Source organism: Diabrotica virgifera, chromosome 3 (assembly GCF_917563875.1).
Source record: "Diabrotica virgifera virgifera chromosome 3, PGI_DIABVI_V3a".
Lineage (NCBI taxonomy): Eukaryota > Metazoa > Arthropoda > Insecta > Coleoptera > Chrysomelidae > Diabrotica > Diabrotica virgifera.
This window is the reverse complement of record NC_065445.1, coordinates 60,962,269-60,984,300: the sequence shown is the minus strand read 5'-3', so window position 1 is coordinate 60,984,300 and position 22,032 is coordinate 60,962,269. Positions and strand designations below refer to the sequence as shown.

General features: G+C 33.1%; 1 protein-coding gene across 1 annotated transcript in view; it reads left to right on the top strand.

Annotated features, from left to right (window-relative positions):
* Positions 1 to 22,032, top strand: part of LOC126882496 (succinate dehydrogenase [ubiquinone] flavoprotein subunit, mitochondrial-like) — a 229,114-nt gene that overhangs the window by 165,285 nt on the left and 41,797 nt on the right. The window contains exons 5-6 of the mRNA XM_050647461.1: positions 8,494 to 8,651; positions 16,398 to 16,777. Of these exons, the coding sequence (XP_050503418.1) occupies positions 8,494 to 8,651; positions 16,398 to 16,777 (538 nt within the window). The remainder of the gene's footprint in view (positions 1 to 8,493; positions 8,652 to 16,397; positions 16,778 to 22,032) is intronic.

The following is a 22,032-nucleotide window of genomic DNA, read 5'->3' as shown; positions in this document are numbered from 1 at the left end:
AAAAAACCTTAGGCTATAGCTGAGTTTTAATTTCAGTATTTTATAAATGCTAGAATATTCCACATGGTGTGGTGAACTTTGAGAAAAAAACACAGTTTGATTGGTACACCTGGTATACAATGATAATTTACCTGTCTGGAAACAATATTAATACAGCGATATTGTTAAAGAATAAGGCTATAACTATAACATATTAAAAAAATCACTTAAATCGGACAACAGGTTTAGGAAATTCGAGACATCAAAAATGATCCATTTTGTAGGGTGACCGTTTTTTGTGCCAGTCAGTGTACTTTCTTTTTTAATTTACAACAATGCTATTAATAGGGATGTTCACAAAAAATTAAAAAGTCATTTCAAACATGTAAAACGATTAAGAAACACCCTAGGAATAATTGTCCAAAATTTCAACAAAATTGAAAAAGCCTTTCTATAAAAAATCTTTATTAGAAATCTAGCATTATTTTAAATTTCAAGAACGCTTCTCTATTGGCCTGACGTCACTAGTTGCATACCCCAAGCGCGCGCCATTCTCATAGTGTTACTGTTTACCTGTTTGACGTTTCAGGTCATTTTATTTTGTTCTCTTCTTGTTTTATCAGGGTTAAAGTGGAGTTTTATAGTGAATTTGTTTAGTTTAAAGTGGATAGACTGTTTGTAAGGACATATTTTGGGTTTTACAAAAATAAACAAATAAAATGGAAGAAGGTTTTCAGAAAGCCGATTCGTATAAACTACCGACTGTAGTGTAGATGTAACAATGGTGTCTGATTTATTGGCATCTTGTAAAAAAATAAATCTACCACAGCTTTACTGAGTGTATATTCCATATAACTTTCCATGTCTTCTTTAAGCTAAAAAAATAAATGCTTAAAGGCAAGCGTCCACAGACCCGCATCGTACGTATCGGACGCATCGTACGCAACGGATTTTAGTTTGCCTTGCACAGAAACTTATGTAACCGCGTCCACTGATCCGCATCGTACGGATCGCATTATCGATTGTCAAACTAAAATCCGTTGCGTACGATGCGTACGATGCGTACTCCACAAAAAAAAAAATAGAGAAAGTTGTATGCATGCATTGTACGCATGCATATTGTATACAGACATTGGCTGGTTATTACTTTACCTTGGTTAGGTGTATTAAAAATATTTTTATTCTTCTTCATGTGCCTTGTCCGTTGTGGACGTTGGTGATCATCATGGCAATTTTAATTTCATTTGAGGCGTTTCTGAATCGCCTGATTCCTACTCGACCGTTCTGAACTCGATCGATTTTTGTCCAAATCATTGGCGTAAGTTTTTAAGTCATGAGTGTTTTTTCTTCCGGGTCCGTATTTGCTCTCTATTTTACCTTGTGTTATCAGTTGGAGTATAAGATATTTATCATGCCTCATGATATGACCGAAATATTTAAGATTTCATTTCTTAATTGTAAAAGAGATTTCTTTTTGTTTTCCCATTCGACGCAATACCTGTACGTTGGTGTGGGTCGCCCAGGATATTTTGAGGATACGTGGGTACACCCACATCTCGAATGCCTCTAGCTTTTTCATTAATGTTTCCATTATTGTCCAGGCCTCTGCGCCATATAGCAAGACCGGAAATAATAACATTTTAGCAGCCGCATTTTTAGTGGGAGAGATATTATGTCGCATGTTGTTAAATGTTGCTATGTCCTTTTTAACTCTAGATCTTATTTTGGTTGTTTCGTATTTCGAGTTGACAACTGTTCCAAGGTAAAAAATATTTTTGAACTTGGGTATTATACATTTTCATTTCAACCAATCTTTTCACTAAATTATTAATTATTTTAATATAATATAAAGTCATACCTACACCCACATGTAGTTATTTCAAGGTTTACTTTTATTGTATGTATTATTAGAATCCCGTTTTTAGGAATATCCCAGTTTAAGGAATACAAATTTGAGGTCCCGAAACTTTTTCATTTACTCTTTAAGGGGGTAGGTGCAAAATCTTGGTCCAATGCTATTTAAATTCATTCATTTTTTTCGAATCCTGAGAAAACTAATAAGTATTTTTGAAAAATGTAACTGCAGAAAGAACAATTACATTATTACCAAGGGCCGAAAGTCTCTGGAAAACTTCTATAATGTTTACTTTATTAAGCTAGTTCTTTAAGTTAGTTATTTTAAGTTTTAAATTGGCTGGAACGGTAATAAAAATCTTGTCAGAACTGTTTTTTGATGTATTTACACACCCAGGAACAAAACACCATTTATTTGGCTTCATTTTTAATAATTAAATACGTAAAAAACTGCGCACATTCAAATACACTGAGTAAATAAGTATACAAAACTAGTCGTCGATCAAAGACGTTACGACTGCTGACGTCACAGACCGTAGCCTCTCTGCAGGGTACCGTTTTTCTAGCCTCCAAGAAAATCAACATTATGAACTCATTTATCTTAAAAAATATACATTTTTAAACAGTTTTATGATTGTTACGTTTTTATATACCTTGTAATCTATTGAATTTAACTATATTTAAAAATTAGTGAACATCCCTATTATAGCACAAACTACCTAAGACGCTTAGAGCAACATCCAAACACACTGGTAATAAATCTTCTTGACAACAGTGAAGAAACAAGGCTGAAAATAAGAACACCTTTGGATCTACCATTCTAATAGCAATTGTACATAATATAAAATTAATTTAAAATCGTTATATACTAACAGTCAAACAATTAGGAATGCACGTCAGATATTTAATGTCATCATAACCCACCACCGGTACAAACTTGACGGCAAACAAATTCAACAATTTTTCCCTCATATATTAGTTTTTTCGCCACCGTCAAGTTTAACAGTAAAGTGTTGTCACCAAATAAAAATATGTATTTACCAAAATACACTGTTTCTTTTTGTCTTTACGGGCCGATTCTTATATCGAGTTCAACTCAAGTTTAACCTGAACTTTTAGTGAATTACACAATATCGCACTCTTAAGTATGGTGTACAAATTGTTCGAAAGACTGTTGTATAATAGAATCAGCAAAACCATATTCCAACACTTACCAGTGGAACAGACAGGATTTCGGCCAAACCGCAGCTGCACAGACCAGGTACTCGCCCTGACCAATTATGTGGAATCAAACTTTCAAAAGCAATTAAAAACAACCGCTGTCTTCATCGATTTATCTGCTGCTTACGACACTGTGTGGCGACAAGGGTCAATATATAAATTAATGCGAATAATCCCATGCAGAAAGACCACTGAGGTTATTAACGCCATGCTATCCAACATATGTTTTAAAGTTATATTGGGAGACAAGACTAGTACCCAAAGAAAACTGAATAATGGACTTCCACAAGGATCCGTGCTGGCTCCCATGCTTTTCAGGCTATACATAGCAGACATGCCAGAAACCACATCAAAAAAGTTTGGATACGCAGACGACTGGACGCTTGCCGCAAGTCATAAAGAATTCGAGGTCACTGAACGCATGCTAACAAACGATTTAAATGCCCTAGGGAATTATTTCCGCAAATGGAGATTGCAACCCAATCCAACTAAGACAGAAGTGTCCTGCTTCCATTTGAACAAGAAGATGGCCAACTATCAACCTCAAATCCATTTTGAGGACAGACTCCTTAACTATAATAAACACCCAAAATACTTAGGTGTTACACTTGACAGAACGCTAAACTTTAAAGAGCATCTTACTAAGACTGCTGCAAAACTCCGAACTCGTAACAACATCCTGCAAAAGCTCTGCGGCACTACATGGGGCTCCTCAGCACCCACACTTAGATCGACAGCATTAGGACTGGTATACCCCGTAGCGGAATACTGTGCACCAGTATGGATAAACAGTCCACATACTCACCGTGTTGATGTCCAACTTAACCAAGCCATGCGAACTATATCGGGCACAATCAAGGCCACGCCCACTTACTGGTTACCAGCTTTGAGTCATATAGCTCCACCACCCATCCGCCGGGGAACACGCCCTTGTCAGAGAATTTACAAAAATCAATACTGATCCTGAGCTCCGCTCCCATGTCGGAACTTCCGCCAGAGACATAAATAGGCTCCGTTCAAGACACCCGCCTCTAAAAACAGCAAAAAGGCTAGTAGATCAAAACTTTAATGTAACTGAACGGTGGAGAGAACAATGGGAGAATAACGCTGCACCAGCTAACTGGAACATGCCATGTATTACAAGCAAACCTGAGGGCTTCAACCAACCGAGACGAATTTGGACCACACTCAATAGAATAAGGACGAACTGTGGCAGATGTTCCGACTCACTTTTCAGATGGGGGAAAAATACAATCACCAAATTGCGACTGCGGCGCCGAAAGGCAAACAGTAAAACACATGGTAGAGGAATGCCCGATTAGATCCTATAACGACAACCCTTCGGATTTCCTGGTTGCTACAAAAGAGTCAATCGAATATATTTATAATCTAGATGTTTGTTTGTAGAATATTTTTGTATTTACTGTTGTTTGTAATTTATATATATGTATATATATGAACCTGTGATGTAGCCATACGCTAAATAAATAAGTGAACTACAGTTAAACGTCAAAATCGTATTTCTCAATAATTCCCGTTCAAACTAATTTGGTAGTTTAAACTGCTTTCAGTTTGAACGCTGAAATTCAAGCGTTCATGAACCCAGTTCAGGTGATTTCAGAGGTTACGCATGCGTAGAATTGTCATGAAGCACTGTCATTAAACATGTCAAAATCAGTGTGTTATCAATAACCTTCGGATGATCAAGAGGGGTAAATTTGGACCCCAGCGTATGTTTTTCTTTAATAAATTCAAAAGTATTTTAAATTTTTAACTCATTATTTTTTTATTTGACTTTAATATCATCCTAGATATCCTCATATTTTGAAATAAAAAAAATTCCTATATTTTACGAATAAAAAATATATTCTAAAGTTGACGTTTAGTAAAATACCGTCTATTATGTGGAATTCCAAGTAGTTTTACACTGCGAGTTATGAAAATCTATTTTTAGACTGTGGTGCCTGTTATGTACGAATCATGACATTCCTGTCTGCTCCAGTTAGTCATTATTATTATTTCCTGGCGTATATTATTACAGTTTCTTAGTATTTTGTGTACGTATAAGATATGGCCCGCAAATATCTTACTGAGGCTGAGTTACAGAAAATTGTTATAAAAGATGAAATAGTATCAAAAACGAGGATGTATTGTTAGATGAAGATTTAAATGCTGAAAACATCCATTCCAGGTCATTTTTGACCTGGGGTCATCTTTTACCCCCGTTGGTTATCCGTGTAACAAAAGAAGGTTGGTCATCGGAAGGTTAACATTATTTGTATTTTTGTTAGATTTATTAAAATTACTGACTATAAATACTTATATACAGGGTGTAACAAAAATACAGGTCATAAATTTAATCACATATTCGGGACCAAAAATAGTTCGATTAAACCTTACTTACCTTAGTACAAATGTGCACATAAAAAAAGTTACAGCCCTTTGAAATTACAAAATGAAAATCGATTTTTTCCAATATATCGAAAGCTATTAGAGATCTTTTATTGAAAATAAACATGTGGCATTATTATGGTAGTAGTATCTTAAGAAAAAATTATAGTGAAATTTGGACACCCCATAAAAATTTTAAACCCTTACCTTTAAACCTTTAACCTTTTCCTTTAAACCCTTTAAACCCCCCCTTTAAACCCCCCAAACTTTTGTGTACGTTCCAATTTAATTATTATTGTAGTACCATTAGTTAAACACAATATTTTAAAAACTTTTTTGCCTCTTAGTACTTTTTCGAAAAGTCATTTTTTATCGAGATATTTTGAATATTTGTCAAATCCACCACATATTTGTATATGGCTAAGTAGGATTATGCAGACTAGGAAATAATATGAAAATTTATTTATGATTTACATTTTTAGGTATATTTTGAACCATATTAAAAAAGAAGTAATATCTCGATAAAAAGTGCCTTCTCGAAAAAATACAAAGAGACAAAAAAGTTTTAAAAACACTGTGTTTAACTAATGGTACCGCAGTAAAAGTTTAATTGGAACATACACAAACATTTGGGGGGTTTAAAGAAACAAAACCCCCATAAAATTTTTATGTAAACATATTAAAAAAGAAGCCGCAACTCGATCAAAACGGCCTTATCAAAAAAATATTAAGAGGCAAAAAAGTTTTAGAAATATTGAATTTAACTAATGGTACCACAATAATAATTTAATTGGAACGTACACAAAAGTTTGGTGGGTTTAAGGGGATAAAACACAATAAAAATTTTTATGGGGTGCACAAATTTCACTATTTTATTCTTTTTTAAGATGTTCCTGCAATAAGAGTGCCACATGTCCATTTTCAATAAAAAATCTCTAATAGTTTTCGATATATTCGAAAAAATCGATTTTCATTTTGTAACTTCAAAGGGCTGTAACTTTTTTTATGTGCATATTTGTACTAAGATAAATTAGGTTCATTCGAACTATTTTTGGTCTCAGAATATGTGATTTAATTTATGACCTGTATTTTCGTTACACCCTGCATAACGTCATAAATAGACAGCATAAAAAAGTTCATACAAAATGGCGATTGTTATACCTCTTGCAACCTATTGGCATTTCTCGAAAGCTACTATAATCTAGAGATATTCGCATTGCCAACAAACGTTCAGGCGTACAACGTAAGCTGCCAATGAGAATTGCATTTCCCGACATAACCGGAGTTCAAGACTGAACCTCAGTCCATTGAACTATGGATTAAGTTAATTATGACAAATCGGCCCTAAGAGTGTGAAACAAAAAAATATAACTATCTGTTCTAGTGTCAAACTGACATTGTACTATAGAAGGCTATGCAAGATTGTTGTTTGTATATTTTTTTCCTCTTCTTTTATGGCCTTTCACGACGTTGTATCAATCAACATAATATGTATGCTTATTGTTATTGTATGATGTAACAGATTGCAAAATAAACAATAAACAATAAACATTATACCAAGAACACATAGTGTATACATTTTACAAATAAAAATATTGATGTTAATAAACACAATAACTGCATTGTTTTTTTTTTTATATTTTTTGTCTTTTTTTCACTACGATAAGATATCAACCCGGTTCAAGACCTCGGAGGTTTATATCCTCTTAGTGATTTTTTTCTTTCATGTTTCTTATTTTTTTAATATTTTTTGTTATAGTTTTTTAGATATAAGACTATTTTTAGATAGCATACTTTTTTATTTAATGATCTTTTTATTTTTTTTTTCATTTTTTGTTATTTAAAAAAAAAATTTTTTTGATATTTTTTTTAACATATTTTACAAATCTAACTAATTTCAATTATATTTTACTATCCGACAAACACATACTAAACACTCAAAGATTTTCTTTTTATTCAGTGACGGAATAAAGAGAATATTTACAGGGAGTGGGATGTTCTGGTCAATAATTCTTTTAAGTAGGTTGTTAGTTAGGTCAGGGCTTCCCAAACTTATTCGTACTGTGACGCCCTTGAGACTTTGCTATTTTTTTGCGACGCCCCTCAACCCAACCCCCAATAAAACTTACCAAGTTTATGTTTGACCTGTACTTATTTTTAATTACTGTCACTGCAGAAAAGTCCGTTTTGGACAAGTAGTACGAAATCGCAAATGGTAGTAAAACCTTTAATATTGCAGTGCTGATGGCATGATATTCATGAGAAACTGAGCTCCAAAATTTAAACAGTTTGTCCTTTTCGTATTGAAGCTTTAGGCTGGAATCACAGGACAATTCTGTCAGTTGTTCTTCTTCCTCTGTTGAAAGTGTCGATGATGTGAATAACTGGAAAGGGTTTCTGACTCATTCATATTACTCCAGATCTTCGGGAAAATATTTCTCAAGCGTTCCCTCAATGATAACATGTGTTGTGTAAACATATTTTTAAAGAGGGATCGAGGATTTCTATCGATTTTTCTTGTAGAATACCTTTTAAAGCAGGGAAACAGTCAATTTCTTGATCTAATTTTCTCTTCCATGCTCTTCCAGAGCAACTACTTCTGAAACCCAGTAATTTTATCTGCCAGTTGCAGGATATGAGTATTGTAATAAATATATTTTCTGTATTAAAATCCGGTCTGACACGCGACGCTCCTGGGACAACTCGGCGACGCCCCAGGGCGTCGCGACGCACAGTTTGGGAAGCCCTGAGTTAGGTGTTTATGCTTCTTGCATTCAAAAAATATGTGGTTCAAGTCACTTTTAACTTCACATTCTTAACAAATATTCGAATCTAATATATTTATTAAATTATTAACTGGACCCTCTTTTACAACTCTCAGTTGTATAAAAGTGTCAAGGGACGATTTTCCCTCCGCATCAGTAACTATGAGGATGTAAAAGACTAGTACTTGGGCTTTGCTGAATGACTATAGTCCAAGCCAAAAAATAAATTAAAAAAATTCCGTTTAGTCAATGATTAACTTATTCTTTACATCTTTATTTACAGATTTTTTTCAAATAACACAGTACTGGCCACTGGCGGTTTTGAGCGGGCATATTTTTCTTGTACCGCCGCTCACACCGTAACCGGCGACGGGACAGCAATGGTAACTAGGGCAGGCTTTCCGCTACAAGATTGTGAATTTATGCAGTTCCATCCAACAGGTAATTAAAATTAGGGTAAATGGTTGAAATATTTGCGTTCTATTTAATTAAAACCAACAAACACAAAGCCTAATTCACAAACACTATTAATTTTATTGCAGATATAGACTGGTTGTATTTGTAGGTTCAACTTTTGTAGCAATTGTAGCCGACGTTTTCAAAAGACAAATTTTATTGTTTCGTTTTAACGGTTAATGAAAATTTTATTTTAACCCTTAAGTACTAACATCTTAAATCAATGACTAACCGCCTGACAGACGGGTTTATTATTTTAGTGGTAATTTTTGTTTTTGTTAAATATTTTAATGCAAAAAAAAAAGAATGTGTGTGTACTTTGTACGCACGTAAGAAGTTATACTTCTATTATATGATTATAAACGAAATTAATATACTTTTTATTTATATTTTATTTAAATATTAAATTAATTTATACTTACTACTTCTCAAAAATTTTTATTAAAACAGTGCCAAAAAACACATTAAAAATGCCACAAATGATTTCTGAACATTAATTGTCGGAAAAATTTTTAACTAAATACGTATTTTCTGAAAATAAAATTATATAATAAATATACTTACAATCATAAAATGTATAAAAAAAAAAATAAAAAAATAAAAGTTTCTATTGGGATTCGAACCAACTTACCACGCGGCTGGTATTTGCGTTGTATTGGGATTCACCCGCATTAAAACTTCGCCACAGAGACAGCTTGTCATTGTGTGCGAAGATCGTCTAACTAAACAGATTAACCTTTTGACATTTTTAACTTATGTAAATCAAATTATTTTGATTTTGAATTGAAATGATTTAGAATTGAAAAAATACAACAAAACATAGAGTAAGAAGACAATATATTAGGTGAATATTAAGGTGTAAAATAAAAGTATTACATAGGTACTACTTATGTATTTTGGTAGTTTCAAGGTAGGTATCGGAGCCCGTATAACGACTAATAAATTTCGCAATCACTTGCGTCGTGCAAAGTGGCTATGTTCAAATATCATAACAAAATTTGATCAACTATTTATAAAACACTTACCAGTGAAAGATTCTTTAGCTTTGAATAAGCGAGATCTGCGGCACTCATACCATACTAGTCACAGTTTGATGAGCTTTCAAATTGGCATGCAACAATCATCTCTTCTATGTAAATAAGTCCAAAAATATAATATGAAAACTATTTAAAAAGGCAGTATAACCATTAACTAACTTTTTGTTTGTTGTTTCTCTTCCTACAAATTTTAAAACGCAACAAGCATACATTATAACCAAACCATGCACAGTCCCACAGCTGTGCCCGTGCCACAGCTGCCATATTGGATAATTTTTGTCATGTCATTTGAACATCCAATCAGAACAAAGTTATAATGCGCATGCGCCCGGTCGCTAGGTTTTCCCATATAAAATTTCACCGTCATTACGCCCGTAAAGAAGTATAACTTCAAAAATATCTCGATAAGTTACTGAAAGTATTGATTATCTAAAAAATATAGTAATTAATCTAGTTTTTCTTTATTTATAAAAATAAAAAACATTATAACAAGAATGGAAGGATTGTTTGTGTACCTTTTTACTCCTGAAAAAAGTGTGATAAAAATTAAACAAATTAAAGAATCTTAATAAAAATTTATAATCGAGTTAAACAAAGAGCAAGAAAAATGAAAATAAAAAGGTTTTTAAAAAATATTAAAACAAAAAAAAACTGACAGGTACTATAGTTAGTACAGTGTAGCAATGGTAGTCAGTGGCAATATTTTCATCACAAAGTGATTCTACTTCGCTTATGTCGTCTTCTACCTCATCAAACCATTTCCAAAGAGTTTCCTCAGGGTCTTTATTCCCTTATTTGATGTTTTTTGGCGAACTGGGGCACATTATGTGTAATGACGAACTGGGCACAAACAATAACACCCCGTCTATTAGACGGAAATCACACTTTGAGCCTAAATATCTTTCGAATAACAACCCGCCGCAAATTGCTGAATTCAATACTACTAAAGCACAAACCAACTTGAAAAGTGATAAACGGGTGACCTTTAAAATTTTCTAGGAAGGGAAATATCCCACTTTCGACAAGCGATGCCGTCTGAGAGACTTAAGGGTTAAAAATAATCTTTAATTTTTTTTATATTTTAGACTCTAGACTGAGGTTTCTTATTTTTTTTGTAGTAACCGAATTAAAATTTTATATTGTAATGCTTTTATTCTTCTAATTTATTAATGAATTATAGCCAATTAATTTCTTCTTCTTCCTGCTTCTTTAATAGGCTCGCGCCTGTTCCATCTTCGGATGCCTCATCGTCGGATAACTAGGTTGTCACTCCTTCTCTTCCTTGGCCTTCCTATGCTCCTTCGGTCGTTTAGTGATCTGTCTCGTGCTATGTTCACCAGTCTTCCTTCTCCCATTCTGCTTATATGGCTATACCAGTATTTTTTCTTTTGAGTGTCCAGTCATTTATGTTCTCCTATATTAAAGCTTTGTCTGAGGTCTGTGCAACGTTGTCTGTCCCATAATGACTTTCCTGTGATATCTCGGACTATTTTCATTTCATACGTTCCCATCAGTCTTTTTGTCCTTGCCTTGTGGTGTCATGTCTTGTTTCCGCAATGTAAGTAATAATTGACGTAAATACTGTCCTATAAATATTGGCCTTTGTTTCTATCCGTACATGTATGTTGCGCTAGATAGTGTGTTTAAGATATCCTGCTATTCTGTTGGCTTTGTTTATTTGTTGGGCATAATGAATTTCAGCACTTATTTTATTTAGTTTTTATTTACACTTATTTTAATTTATTTATACTTGACACTGGTCTCCACACACATAAGAAGGTAAGAGAAATTACAGGCAAATGAAAAAACAGAAGAATAAGTCAGTAAACTTGTTAATGACAATGGAGAGATAATCGTGGACAAAAAGAGTATCAATAATACCTGGAAAAATTACATACGAAATTTATTTTTGATGAGAGGGAGAACCAGTCCTCAATACCTACGAAAACAGGACCTAGACTAGTGGCAGAACTAAGAGCAGCCATAATATTACTAAAAGAAAGTAGAGCTCCAGGACCAGACGGAGTACAATCTGAATTTCTTAAACTTCTTGATGATAAATCTTTACGAATACTATGTAAAATCTTCAATAATATCTATGACACAGGCAATATCGCAAAATATTGGCTAGTTTCAGAATTTATTACCTTACCAAAGAAACAGGGAGTAAAAAAGTGCGGAGAATATAGGCTAATAAGTCTAATGAGCCATACATTAAAACTTTTTCTTAAAATTATACATCGTAGAACATACAAGCTATGCGAAGAGAGAATACAAGACACACAGTTTGGATTCATGAAAGGCGTAGGTACAAGAGATGCACTGTTTATTCTACAGGTTTTATTTCAAAGATGCAGAGATATGACTTGCGATATTTACACCTGCTTTGTGGACTACCAAAAAGCATTTGATACAGTTCAACACTAAAAAATGATGGATGTTGTAACAAAAGCCCAAATGGATGATAAAGACCGACGTATAATACAAAATTTATACTGGAACCAACCAGCCACAATAAGAACGAATCTTGGAAGTGAACCAACGGAAGCGATCCAGATTCTACGAGGCTTTAGACAAGTTTGTATACTTTCACCTATATTATTTAACCTATATTCAGAGGAAATATTAAGTGAAGCCTTGGAAAATTGCTAACATGGAATACTTCTAAATGGACAACTCCTAAACCACATCCGCTATGCAGACGACACCGTTATTTTTGCAGAAAGTTTAAACAGTTTACAGCAACTAATACACAAAGTAAATGAACTAAGTGAATAATTTGAACTTCAAGTAAATATATCAAAAACTAAATTTATGATCATCAGCAAAAATAAAATTAGAGACGCCCAACTACTTATCAATAATACACCAGTGAACCGAGTAAAATAGTATAACTATCTTGGAACAATAGTAAACGAACAATGGGATCACTCACAAGAAATAAAATGTAGAATACAGAAGGCTAGGAGTATATTCAATAACATGGCCAAACTCTTCAAAAGCCACAACCTTAATCTGGAGATAAAAATAAGGCTCCTACGATGTTATATCTTCTCAATATTGTATTACGGAGTTGAATCCTGGACACTCACTGAAGCAATGGAGAAAAAACTTAAAGCCTTTGAGATATGGCTTACAGACGAATCCTAAGGATATCATGGACGGACAAGATAACCAACGAGACCGTATTACGAAGAGTGGACAAAGAAAGAGAGGTGATGTATACCATTAAAAGGAGAAAGTAAGAATATCTCGGACACATAATGAGAAACGGAACTAAATACAAATTACTGAAGGTAATCCTTCAAAGTAAAGTATTCGTAAAGCGAGGAATTGGGAGAAGAAGAATATCATGGTTAAAGAACCTGAGGAAATAATTCGTCACAACAACAACAAATCTATTTAAAGCATCAGTTAATAAAATAATTATAGCCAGAATGATCGCCAATATTCGAAACGAATAGGCACCAAAAGAAGAAGATACTTGAAACTATTTACACTAAAACATTATTATTTATATTATTCATTTATTACAAGTTATATTCCCGATTTGCGTAATCTCGATTTTCGATCTCTCTAGTGGCTATCCATGGTCAGGACCGGCCTAGCAAGAACGGGTCTAGGACGTTTCATCGCCGCCAGTTCATCGCCGCCGTTTCGATGCCGCCAGTTCATCGCCGGCCGATTCATCGCCAGTCAGTTAATCGCTAACTGATATATTTCCGAATTTTCGACCAATTTTGGCCATACTTAATCTTTTAATAGACTTTTAAACTTTTATAATATAAAATTAAATTTAACACTACAAATTTAGTACTATTTATTATCTTTAGGGGAAGTAGAAATAGAACAGTAAATTAATATAATAAGATTTTTTATCTTTTTATTTGTCATAAGTTTTAAACTGAATTTAACATCGTGTCGTGTCGTCTCCCATAATACAAAATCAACTGACTAACTGGCGATGAAACGGCAGGCGATGAAACGGACGGCGACGAAATGGACTGGCGATGAACCGGCGGCGATGAACCGGCGGCGATGAAACGTCCCATTCCGAGTAAGAACACGTGCAGTTGGCTATCGTATCATTGGGCGCGTTCACCAGATGCAAACGTTGGCAATCAGTTTGCGCTTTATGGTTCTGAACGACTTGCTAACGTCAAACATGTTTGGAAAGCGGTCGCCATTTTTGCAAACATAACATATTTAAGTTGAACTTTGCAAACGTGTTGAAATATGGCGGGAATTTAAATTGTATATATTGTAAAATATATTGATAAGGGTTTTATATATAAAATAAAGGCTACTGAAGACATTCTGCTACGTTATTATCTATTAAATAAATTTTCTTTTTTCCTTTAATAAAAAAAAATAAATTCAAAAACGTATTTATTGAGAAAATTTATTTTAGGTTACGTTCAAACCAAGCAAGCAAAATGTCAAATTTTAACCTAAACAACCATCCGTTCAGTTCGCTGTCAACAAGTTTAGAATCAAAGCGCAAACATTTGTGAATGTGTTTGCATCTGGTGAACGCAGTCATTGCCTCGTCCCTAAGAGAGAGTCCATTGTCGGGACTCGAACTGGATGCGCTGGTATCAGCAACTGAACCCTCTTTTACTCCCAGTTGTATAATAGTGTCAAGGGACGGCATTCGCTTCGCACCAGTAACCACGTAGATTACAACAGACTAGTACCTGGGCTTCGGTGTCTTAAATTTCTTTCAGCATATTTCAGACAACCCTCCAATTCTATTGGTGGGATTCTAGCTTTGGCATAACTAAATTTTGCATGTTGGAATCCAGCACGTGCTTCCTTAATTGAAGTAAGATTTCCCATACATCTTGGTAGTTGGTCTGGTTATGGGCAGTGTCTTTTGTTACCAGATAGAAAAGTTAACATGATGCATCTTACAGTTTCAAAGCTTCTCCGGGAGCTGGAAGTTGGCATTGAAGTTCTGCAACTCGTCCAAACTTCCTTTGACTGACGGATGCCAACTCTTGTGCGTCTGTAATACTGCTTGGAATGGTATAGCTCAGTAAGTAGTAATTTGGAAGTGCGAGTAGATCTTGATTTTCTTCAATGGCAAAACCATGTCTCGTTCTACAGGTAGCTCCATATGCTCAAATGAATTCCTCAAACGTGAATTCAGGTACTTCTTTGTCTTGGCTTACTTCCACTTCTTCATCTACGTGGTGGTCTCCCTCGTACGGCGCCAACCGGTTATGGTTTATTATTTGGCAATTTGGCAGGTAATAGAGGTCTAATACAGATGTATTTTACTATTTTGAGTAAGGATGAAGAGTTCCCGGGTAGTTATCTATTTTCATCGACTTGCAGTCCGCTAATTTAATACTTTTACATATTATATAAATTACAATTTAAACTCTACTGTTTGGTTTTGCAGTTATTAGCTCAAGTACTCCAAAGTTCACTGAAGAAGGACTAATAAGTCCGAAAATTTTCATTCTCAGTTTTGCAGTCCGTTTGGATTTTCGATTAAATTTTTTAATAAAATTCTTATAAAAATTACAACAGAAGTTTTTTATTTCGATGTTAAAATTTATAATACAGTGCGTCCATAAAGTAACGCATAAATTCATTATTTCGTAAACCAGCGACTTTAAGGAAAAATCCCGAAACAGGTTGATTTTTCTTTTTAAATTACAATTTTTTTGCATGTATATCGTACTAGTGACGTCATCCATCTGGGCGTGATGGGGTAATAGATGATTTTTTTGAATAAGAATAGGGGTCATGTGATAGCTCATTTGAAAGGGTATTAATTCTCTATTCACTAATATAAACATTAACATAATTATTTATACAGGGTGTTTAAAAATGTTTTTTTAATTAAATTAATTGAGAAAAGAAGAACAATGTATGTAATTTATTTAATTCAAAATACGTTTTACTGTTGTCAGAAAACAGGAAAAACATGTTTATTTGACAAATAAATATTGCGTTTCCCTTAAATTCAATGTTAAAATTGCCACCCACCTGCCTCTTGGAAATTTGAACATTACCTTTAAGCAAAAATCAATGTTTATTTTTTAAATAAAACATTTTTATGTTTTCTGACAACAGTAAAATTTATTTAGAGTTAAACAAATTACATACATTCATCTTTTTGTGTAAATTAATTTAAATTAAAATTTTTTTTGGACACCCTGTATAAATAATTATGATAATGTTTATATCAGTGAATAGAAAATTAAATACCTTTTCAAATGAGCTATCACATCACCCCTATTCTCATTTAAAAAAATCATAGATTCCGTCATCACGCCCAGATGGATGACGTCACTAGTATGATATACATGCCAAAAAACCGTAATTTAAAAATAAAAATCGACCTGTTTCGGGATTTTTCTTTAAAGTCGTCGGTTTACGAAATAATGAATTTATGCATTACTTTATGGACGCACTGTATAGTGAAATGAATGTCGGCACGATTCAAGTTCTCTGTTAACCCAGATATGAAAATATCAAAAGGCGCCGCTAGGAAAATATTCCAACATGCGATCCCATACGAAACGGGTCCTTTGTACTCCAACACAGACTATGGCATTAATAAAAATAGAAAATAGACAAACTTAAATCAAAACGAAACCGTCTATTTTCTATTTTTATAATATAGTCTTTGCTCTACCTAGCCGAAAGCATAATTGTCAAATTACTTTATCTGTTCAAGGTATCTATGGCTGTGGTGTTTTGGTAACAGAAGGAGCTAGAGGAGAAGGTGGATTTTTGCTAAATAACAAAGGCGAACGTTTTATGGAAAAATACGCGCCAAAAGCCAAAGACTTAGCCTCAAGAGATGTCGTGTCGCGGTCCATGTCAATGGAAATCATGCAAGGTAGGGGATGCGGTCCCGACGGAGAGTACATTCACCTTCAATTAAGTCATCTACCAAAAGAGAAAATTTTACTACAGTTACCAGGAATAAAGCAGACTGCGATGGATTTCGCTGGTGTTGATATATTAAGGGAGCCTATACCTATTGTGCCTACAGTACATTACGCTATGGGAGGTATTCCGACCAATTACAAAGGACAGGCACTGACTCAAGTGGTAAGTACGTATATGTATTTCAAGTTAATTGAAAATATTCAAATATTAAACAAGTTTGTTAAAAAAGCATTACGCGAAAAAGTGGTGGCTAGAAATGTACATTATCTTTCTGGATTTCTTCTCCTTCTTCCTCTTTCTTTTTATAAGCAATTCTGCTTGTTCATATGCAGATTGATACCTCTATGGAAGGTTGTCATTCCATCTTTTACGCCTTTTTGCAGTTTTTTGTAGTAGGTAAATAGCAAACACTTGGCTAACTTTATTATTGCATATTATAGTTAACCGACCACCAATATACAGGGTGTCCAGAAACTCTACCGACAAACAAAGACAGAAGATTACTTAGATAATTTTAAGACAATTTAACCCAATTCACTTAGTCCGAAAATGCTTCCTAAGCGAGCTAGAGCTATTTGAAGATGACGTCTTGTAATTAGTTTTTCTTAAATATCTCAAGAACGCTTCTATTTAGAAAAACGAAAATTAGTACGCATATTTATCATACAGAGATAAATTGACTCCATCCATTTCGAATTTCTAGTACCGGTCATAAGCGTCCGTTTTGGGTAGGGAAACGGTTATTTTATCGCATAATTTTTTTGTATATAATTTTTAAGCATTTTTACTCTGGATTATGAAATTGTAGGGTATTCTAGTACTAAAAGGTACTCTTGCGTTAAGTCGATAGGATACACCGTTTTCTAGAAAAATCGATTTAAAAATTTTTCGTTTTGTGAATTTAAAAACAATTAAAAAAAAAAACTATTTAGAAAAACGAAAACTGTTACGTTTATTTATATTTCACAGATGAATCGATGTCATTAATTGCGAATTTCTAATACCGGCCATATGCGTCCGTTTTGGGTAGGTCAACGGTTATTTCATCGCATAACTTCTTTATCTTTAATTTTTAAGCATTTTTGATATTAGATTATTAAATTATGAGGTATTTTAGTACTAAAAGTTACTCTTGCTTTAAGTTGGTAAAATACACCGTTTTTTTTTGAAAAAATGTTTCATTTTTTTTTTCAAATTCAAAAATGAAATATTTTCAAATTGTTATCTAGAAAACGGTGTGTCCTACCGACTTGAAGCAAGACTACCTTTTAGTACTAGAATATCTCAGAATTTAATAATCCAGAGTCAAAAATGATAAAAGTTAAAGACAAAAAAGTTATGCGATAAAAAAACCGTAGACCCAAAACGAACGCCTATGACCGGTACTAGAAATTCGCAATAGATGAAATCCATTTATCCCTGGAAGATAAATATGCGTATCAATTTTCGTTTTTCTAACTAGAACCGTTCTGGAGGCATTTAAGAAAAACTAAATACAGGACGCCCTCTTCAAAGAGCCCTAGCTCACTTAGGAAGCATTTTCGGACTAAGTGAGTTGGGTTAAATTGTCTTAAAATTATCAGTTGTAATTGCACAAGAGCTCTAAAATTCTATATAAATTTTAGAGATCGAGTGCAATTTGTTGCGATTATTTCATGAATAAAACTCTTCAAAACCAAAATTTTATTGTAATTTATTTACGTAAGTACAAATTAGTACAATTAAACACACAGTTCTTATAAATATTTGGCGGTTGAGAGTCATTACTTTTATAATTTTTAAAACATGAATTGTCATTAATGTCACTGAATGTATTTTTTCGTAGCAACGAAGGGCATCTGACGTAATATACTTGACGACGGGAAATTATCAAAAATTATCGGGTATAATATCACAAGAGAGTGAGAATAAATTGAAAATAATGCGACAGTCTTTCGAAAATTTGTTGTCTGGCAATAGACACAAGAGCCCGCAGGGCTCGAGTGGCTATTTCCCAATGACAACAAATTTAAGTAAAAATGAAGCATTATTTTTTTATTTATTCTTACTGTCGTGTGATATTCGTAAGATTATTTTTTAATACGTATATTATGGATATTTTCTTAAATGTGACAGTTGTCAAAACTAGGAAACTGGTTGCCATTAAACAGAAACAATCTACTTAAAAAAATTCTATCGGTAATTTTCTACAGTAGATAATTCTCAGTAGTAATTGCACAAGAGCTCTAAAATTCTATATTAATTTTAGAGTTCGAGTGCAATTTGTTGCGAGTATTTCATGAATAAAACTGTTCAAAACCAAAATTTTATTGTAATTTATTTATGTAAGTACAAATTAGTACAATTAAACACAAAGTTTTTATAAATATTTGACGATTGAAAGTCATCACTTTTATAATTTTTAAAACATTAGTCTGGGCTGATTATCGGAGAATAGGCCATTTTTGGGAAAAGTTATTTAACAGCAATATTATTGCTGGAATCGAATCTTATGATTGTATATATTAATAATATAGGTATGCAAAGTCCGCAGATAGTGTGCTACTTTTTTTATAAACAAAATGGCGCCCGAAAATCGTGTTTTTTTTCAATTTTTGCTCTATAACTGCAAAGATTTTAACTTTACACCAAAAACCCTCAAATAAAAATTTACCGCAATTAAATTCTGCATAGAGACGTGTTTTTCCGATTTACTTCGATGAAAACTTTCCCCGGAAAAAGCGGGTATTTCCAACAAATTCTTTAATTTTCAACTAAACTTTTAGATAAGTAATTGTTAATCAATAATTAAACAGCTTGGTAATGTAAAAGCCCTTTTCGTATAAATTATAATTCCAGAAGACGATCGAAATTGAGCGAACAGTTTAGCAACAATTGAATTGTTAATTAAAAATTTACGGTCGCTATAATAACGACAGCAATTATGATGCATAAGAATAACTATAATTTTTTCATAAAAAGGCACTATACCTATCTAATGTACTTTACAGAAGAATTGAAATTGGACTATTTAAGCGGCCTCAGGAATATTTTAAAATTATAAATAATTTTTTGGCTTATAAACAAATAGAATATCTCGGGAAATATTAAACTAAATTAAATTATAAAAACGTTATTCGAAAAACAGCGGCAGGACGCTTCTTTTAAAAGAAAAACGTTTAATTATGATGAGTAGTCCCTGAGATACAACCGGTCAAAGTTGACCAGAATTTACGGCAAAGATATAAACAATAGGATCATAATTTTCAAACCATCACCTTTTTATTTTTGTCCTCTTTCTCCATACCAATTTTCATATCCTTAAAATACTCATAACATATATTATTATAATAAAAACTATCGATAATACGTGTGAAAATTGTCAAAAATGGCAAAATTCCAATCAAAAAAGATTAGGTTGGAGAAAATGTAACCCTCAAAGTTCAAAATCGGTATACGTTAAAAAAATGCATTTTCTTGGCTTCTCATGGAGCAATTTCCTTCATTCTTTTTTTGTTCCCAAGTAATTCTAGTAGAGCCACCGAACTAACGCATTATTAAATGTCAAACTTGCTTTTGTTTTGTTATAATAAATTAATTTATTTATTATAACACAAAATTTTAATTTGTTTAAATAAAAATTGTTTAATTAATTACACAGCTTTCAAATGAGAATATTTATGTTTTTAACTTTAAAAGGTACACTTGTAGTAAGTTTATCTAAAAAAAAGCCTACAAGTGGAAAAAATATGTAGTTTTCTGTTCTTATAAATAAATTAATCTATTATAACAAAACAAAAGCAAGTTTGACATTTAATAATGCGTTAGTTCGATGGCCCTACTCGAGTTATTAGGGAACAAAAAAAGAATGAAGGAAATTGCTCCATGGGAAACCGAGAAAATGCATTTTTTTAACGTATATCGATTTTGAACTTTGAGGGTTACATTTTCGCCAACCTAATTTTTGATTGGAATTTTGCTATTTTTGGCAATTTTCACACGTATTATCGATATGGCCCAAGAGCTGTGAGACATTTTTGAGTAGGTATTTTAGGCAACCTGAAAATTTTTCAGGTGTCTCTTTCATGATAGCCTAATACAAAAATGCCGGTCTGGCTGGAGGACAGCGGTTATTTTCCCCAAAAATCCCCCCAAATTTAAAGAAAAGGGTACAAATTGTTATTACAAAAAATATCATTGACGTGACTTTAAAGTAAATTTAAATATTCAAATATAAAGAAAATAAACAGGCCAGGCGATTTGAGGGCGATTTTAACTCTGCAAGATACTTGCATGGGCGCCCCAGGATTATTTTCAGGGGATGCATCTGAACTTTAGAAGATTTCATCTGAATCTGTACATACTATTAACGAGTATAAAATACACAACTATACATGCATAACTATGTACATTCCTTCCGGACAGGGAGGTGCAATTGTTATTTTGACAGGGTATATTTTAATATTAAAAATAAACATTCTAAAAAAGACAGCTCTTTTTGGTTAAATTTTCCAACTGCCAGGTGATCAAACAAATTACGCGTGCATATAAATGAAAAGCGCCATAGGTAAGCAGCAGTGTGAGCAAGAGCGTATACCTATAGCTGTTTGCGTCCTCTGTTGTAGCTGAATGAGTCCGTTCGCTCGAGAAAAATCACGTGACCTGGCGATATCCATGTTGTTGTTCCTCGAAACGTTAGAGTGTTTATTATAATATATTATAGTTTTTTAAGTAACTTTTTCTTAATTAAATAAAAATAATACGTACTATACAATAGATTTTGCAAATATGATAGAAAAAGACAAATTTATTATTATAAATATATAGGTAGAAAAGTATAAAACTATAAACTAAATTAATTCTGTGTCCGAATCTTGTACTTCTTCTTCAAACTCCTCAGCTGAGCTCAAAAATATTCATTCTCTTCTTCCTCGCCAGACTCCCCTCGAGACTCAGATTCCTCTTCTACATGATGTGTAAATAGTTGTAATATGTATTTAGAATTAATTAAAAATTAATTAGTGATTAACTAGTTGAGTTACTACGTATTCTCCGTCCTTTTATACGGAGTCGAAGCCTGGACAATCACGGGCGCATCTGAAGAAAGACTTACCGTTGTTGATATGTGGAGTTATCGAATAATATTAAATATATCATGGACACACGTAACAAACACAAAAACATTAATAAAGATGAAAAGGCAAAAGATATACTCAACACTATGAAGGAAAGAAACATGAGCTACTTTGGTCATACCTACACTAAGAAATAAAAAACCTGATGTGATTGGTTATATAAGGAAGGAGTATTAAGCATTGGTAATTTTTCATTAATTCTAAATATATATTACAACTATTTACAGATCAGGTAGAAGAATCTGAGTCTCGAGGGGAGTCTGACGAAGGAGAAGAGAATAAATATTTATTTTAGCTCATTTT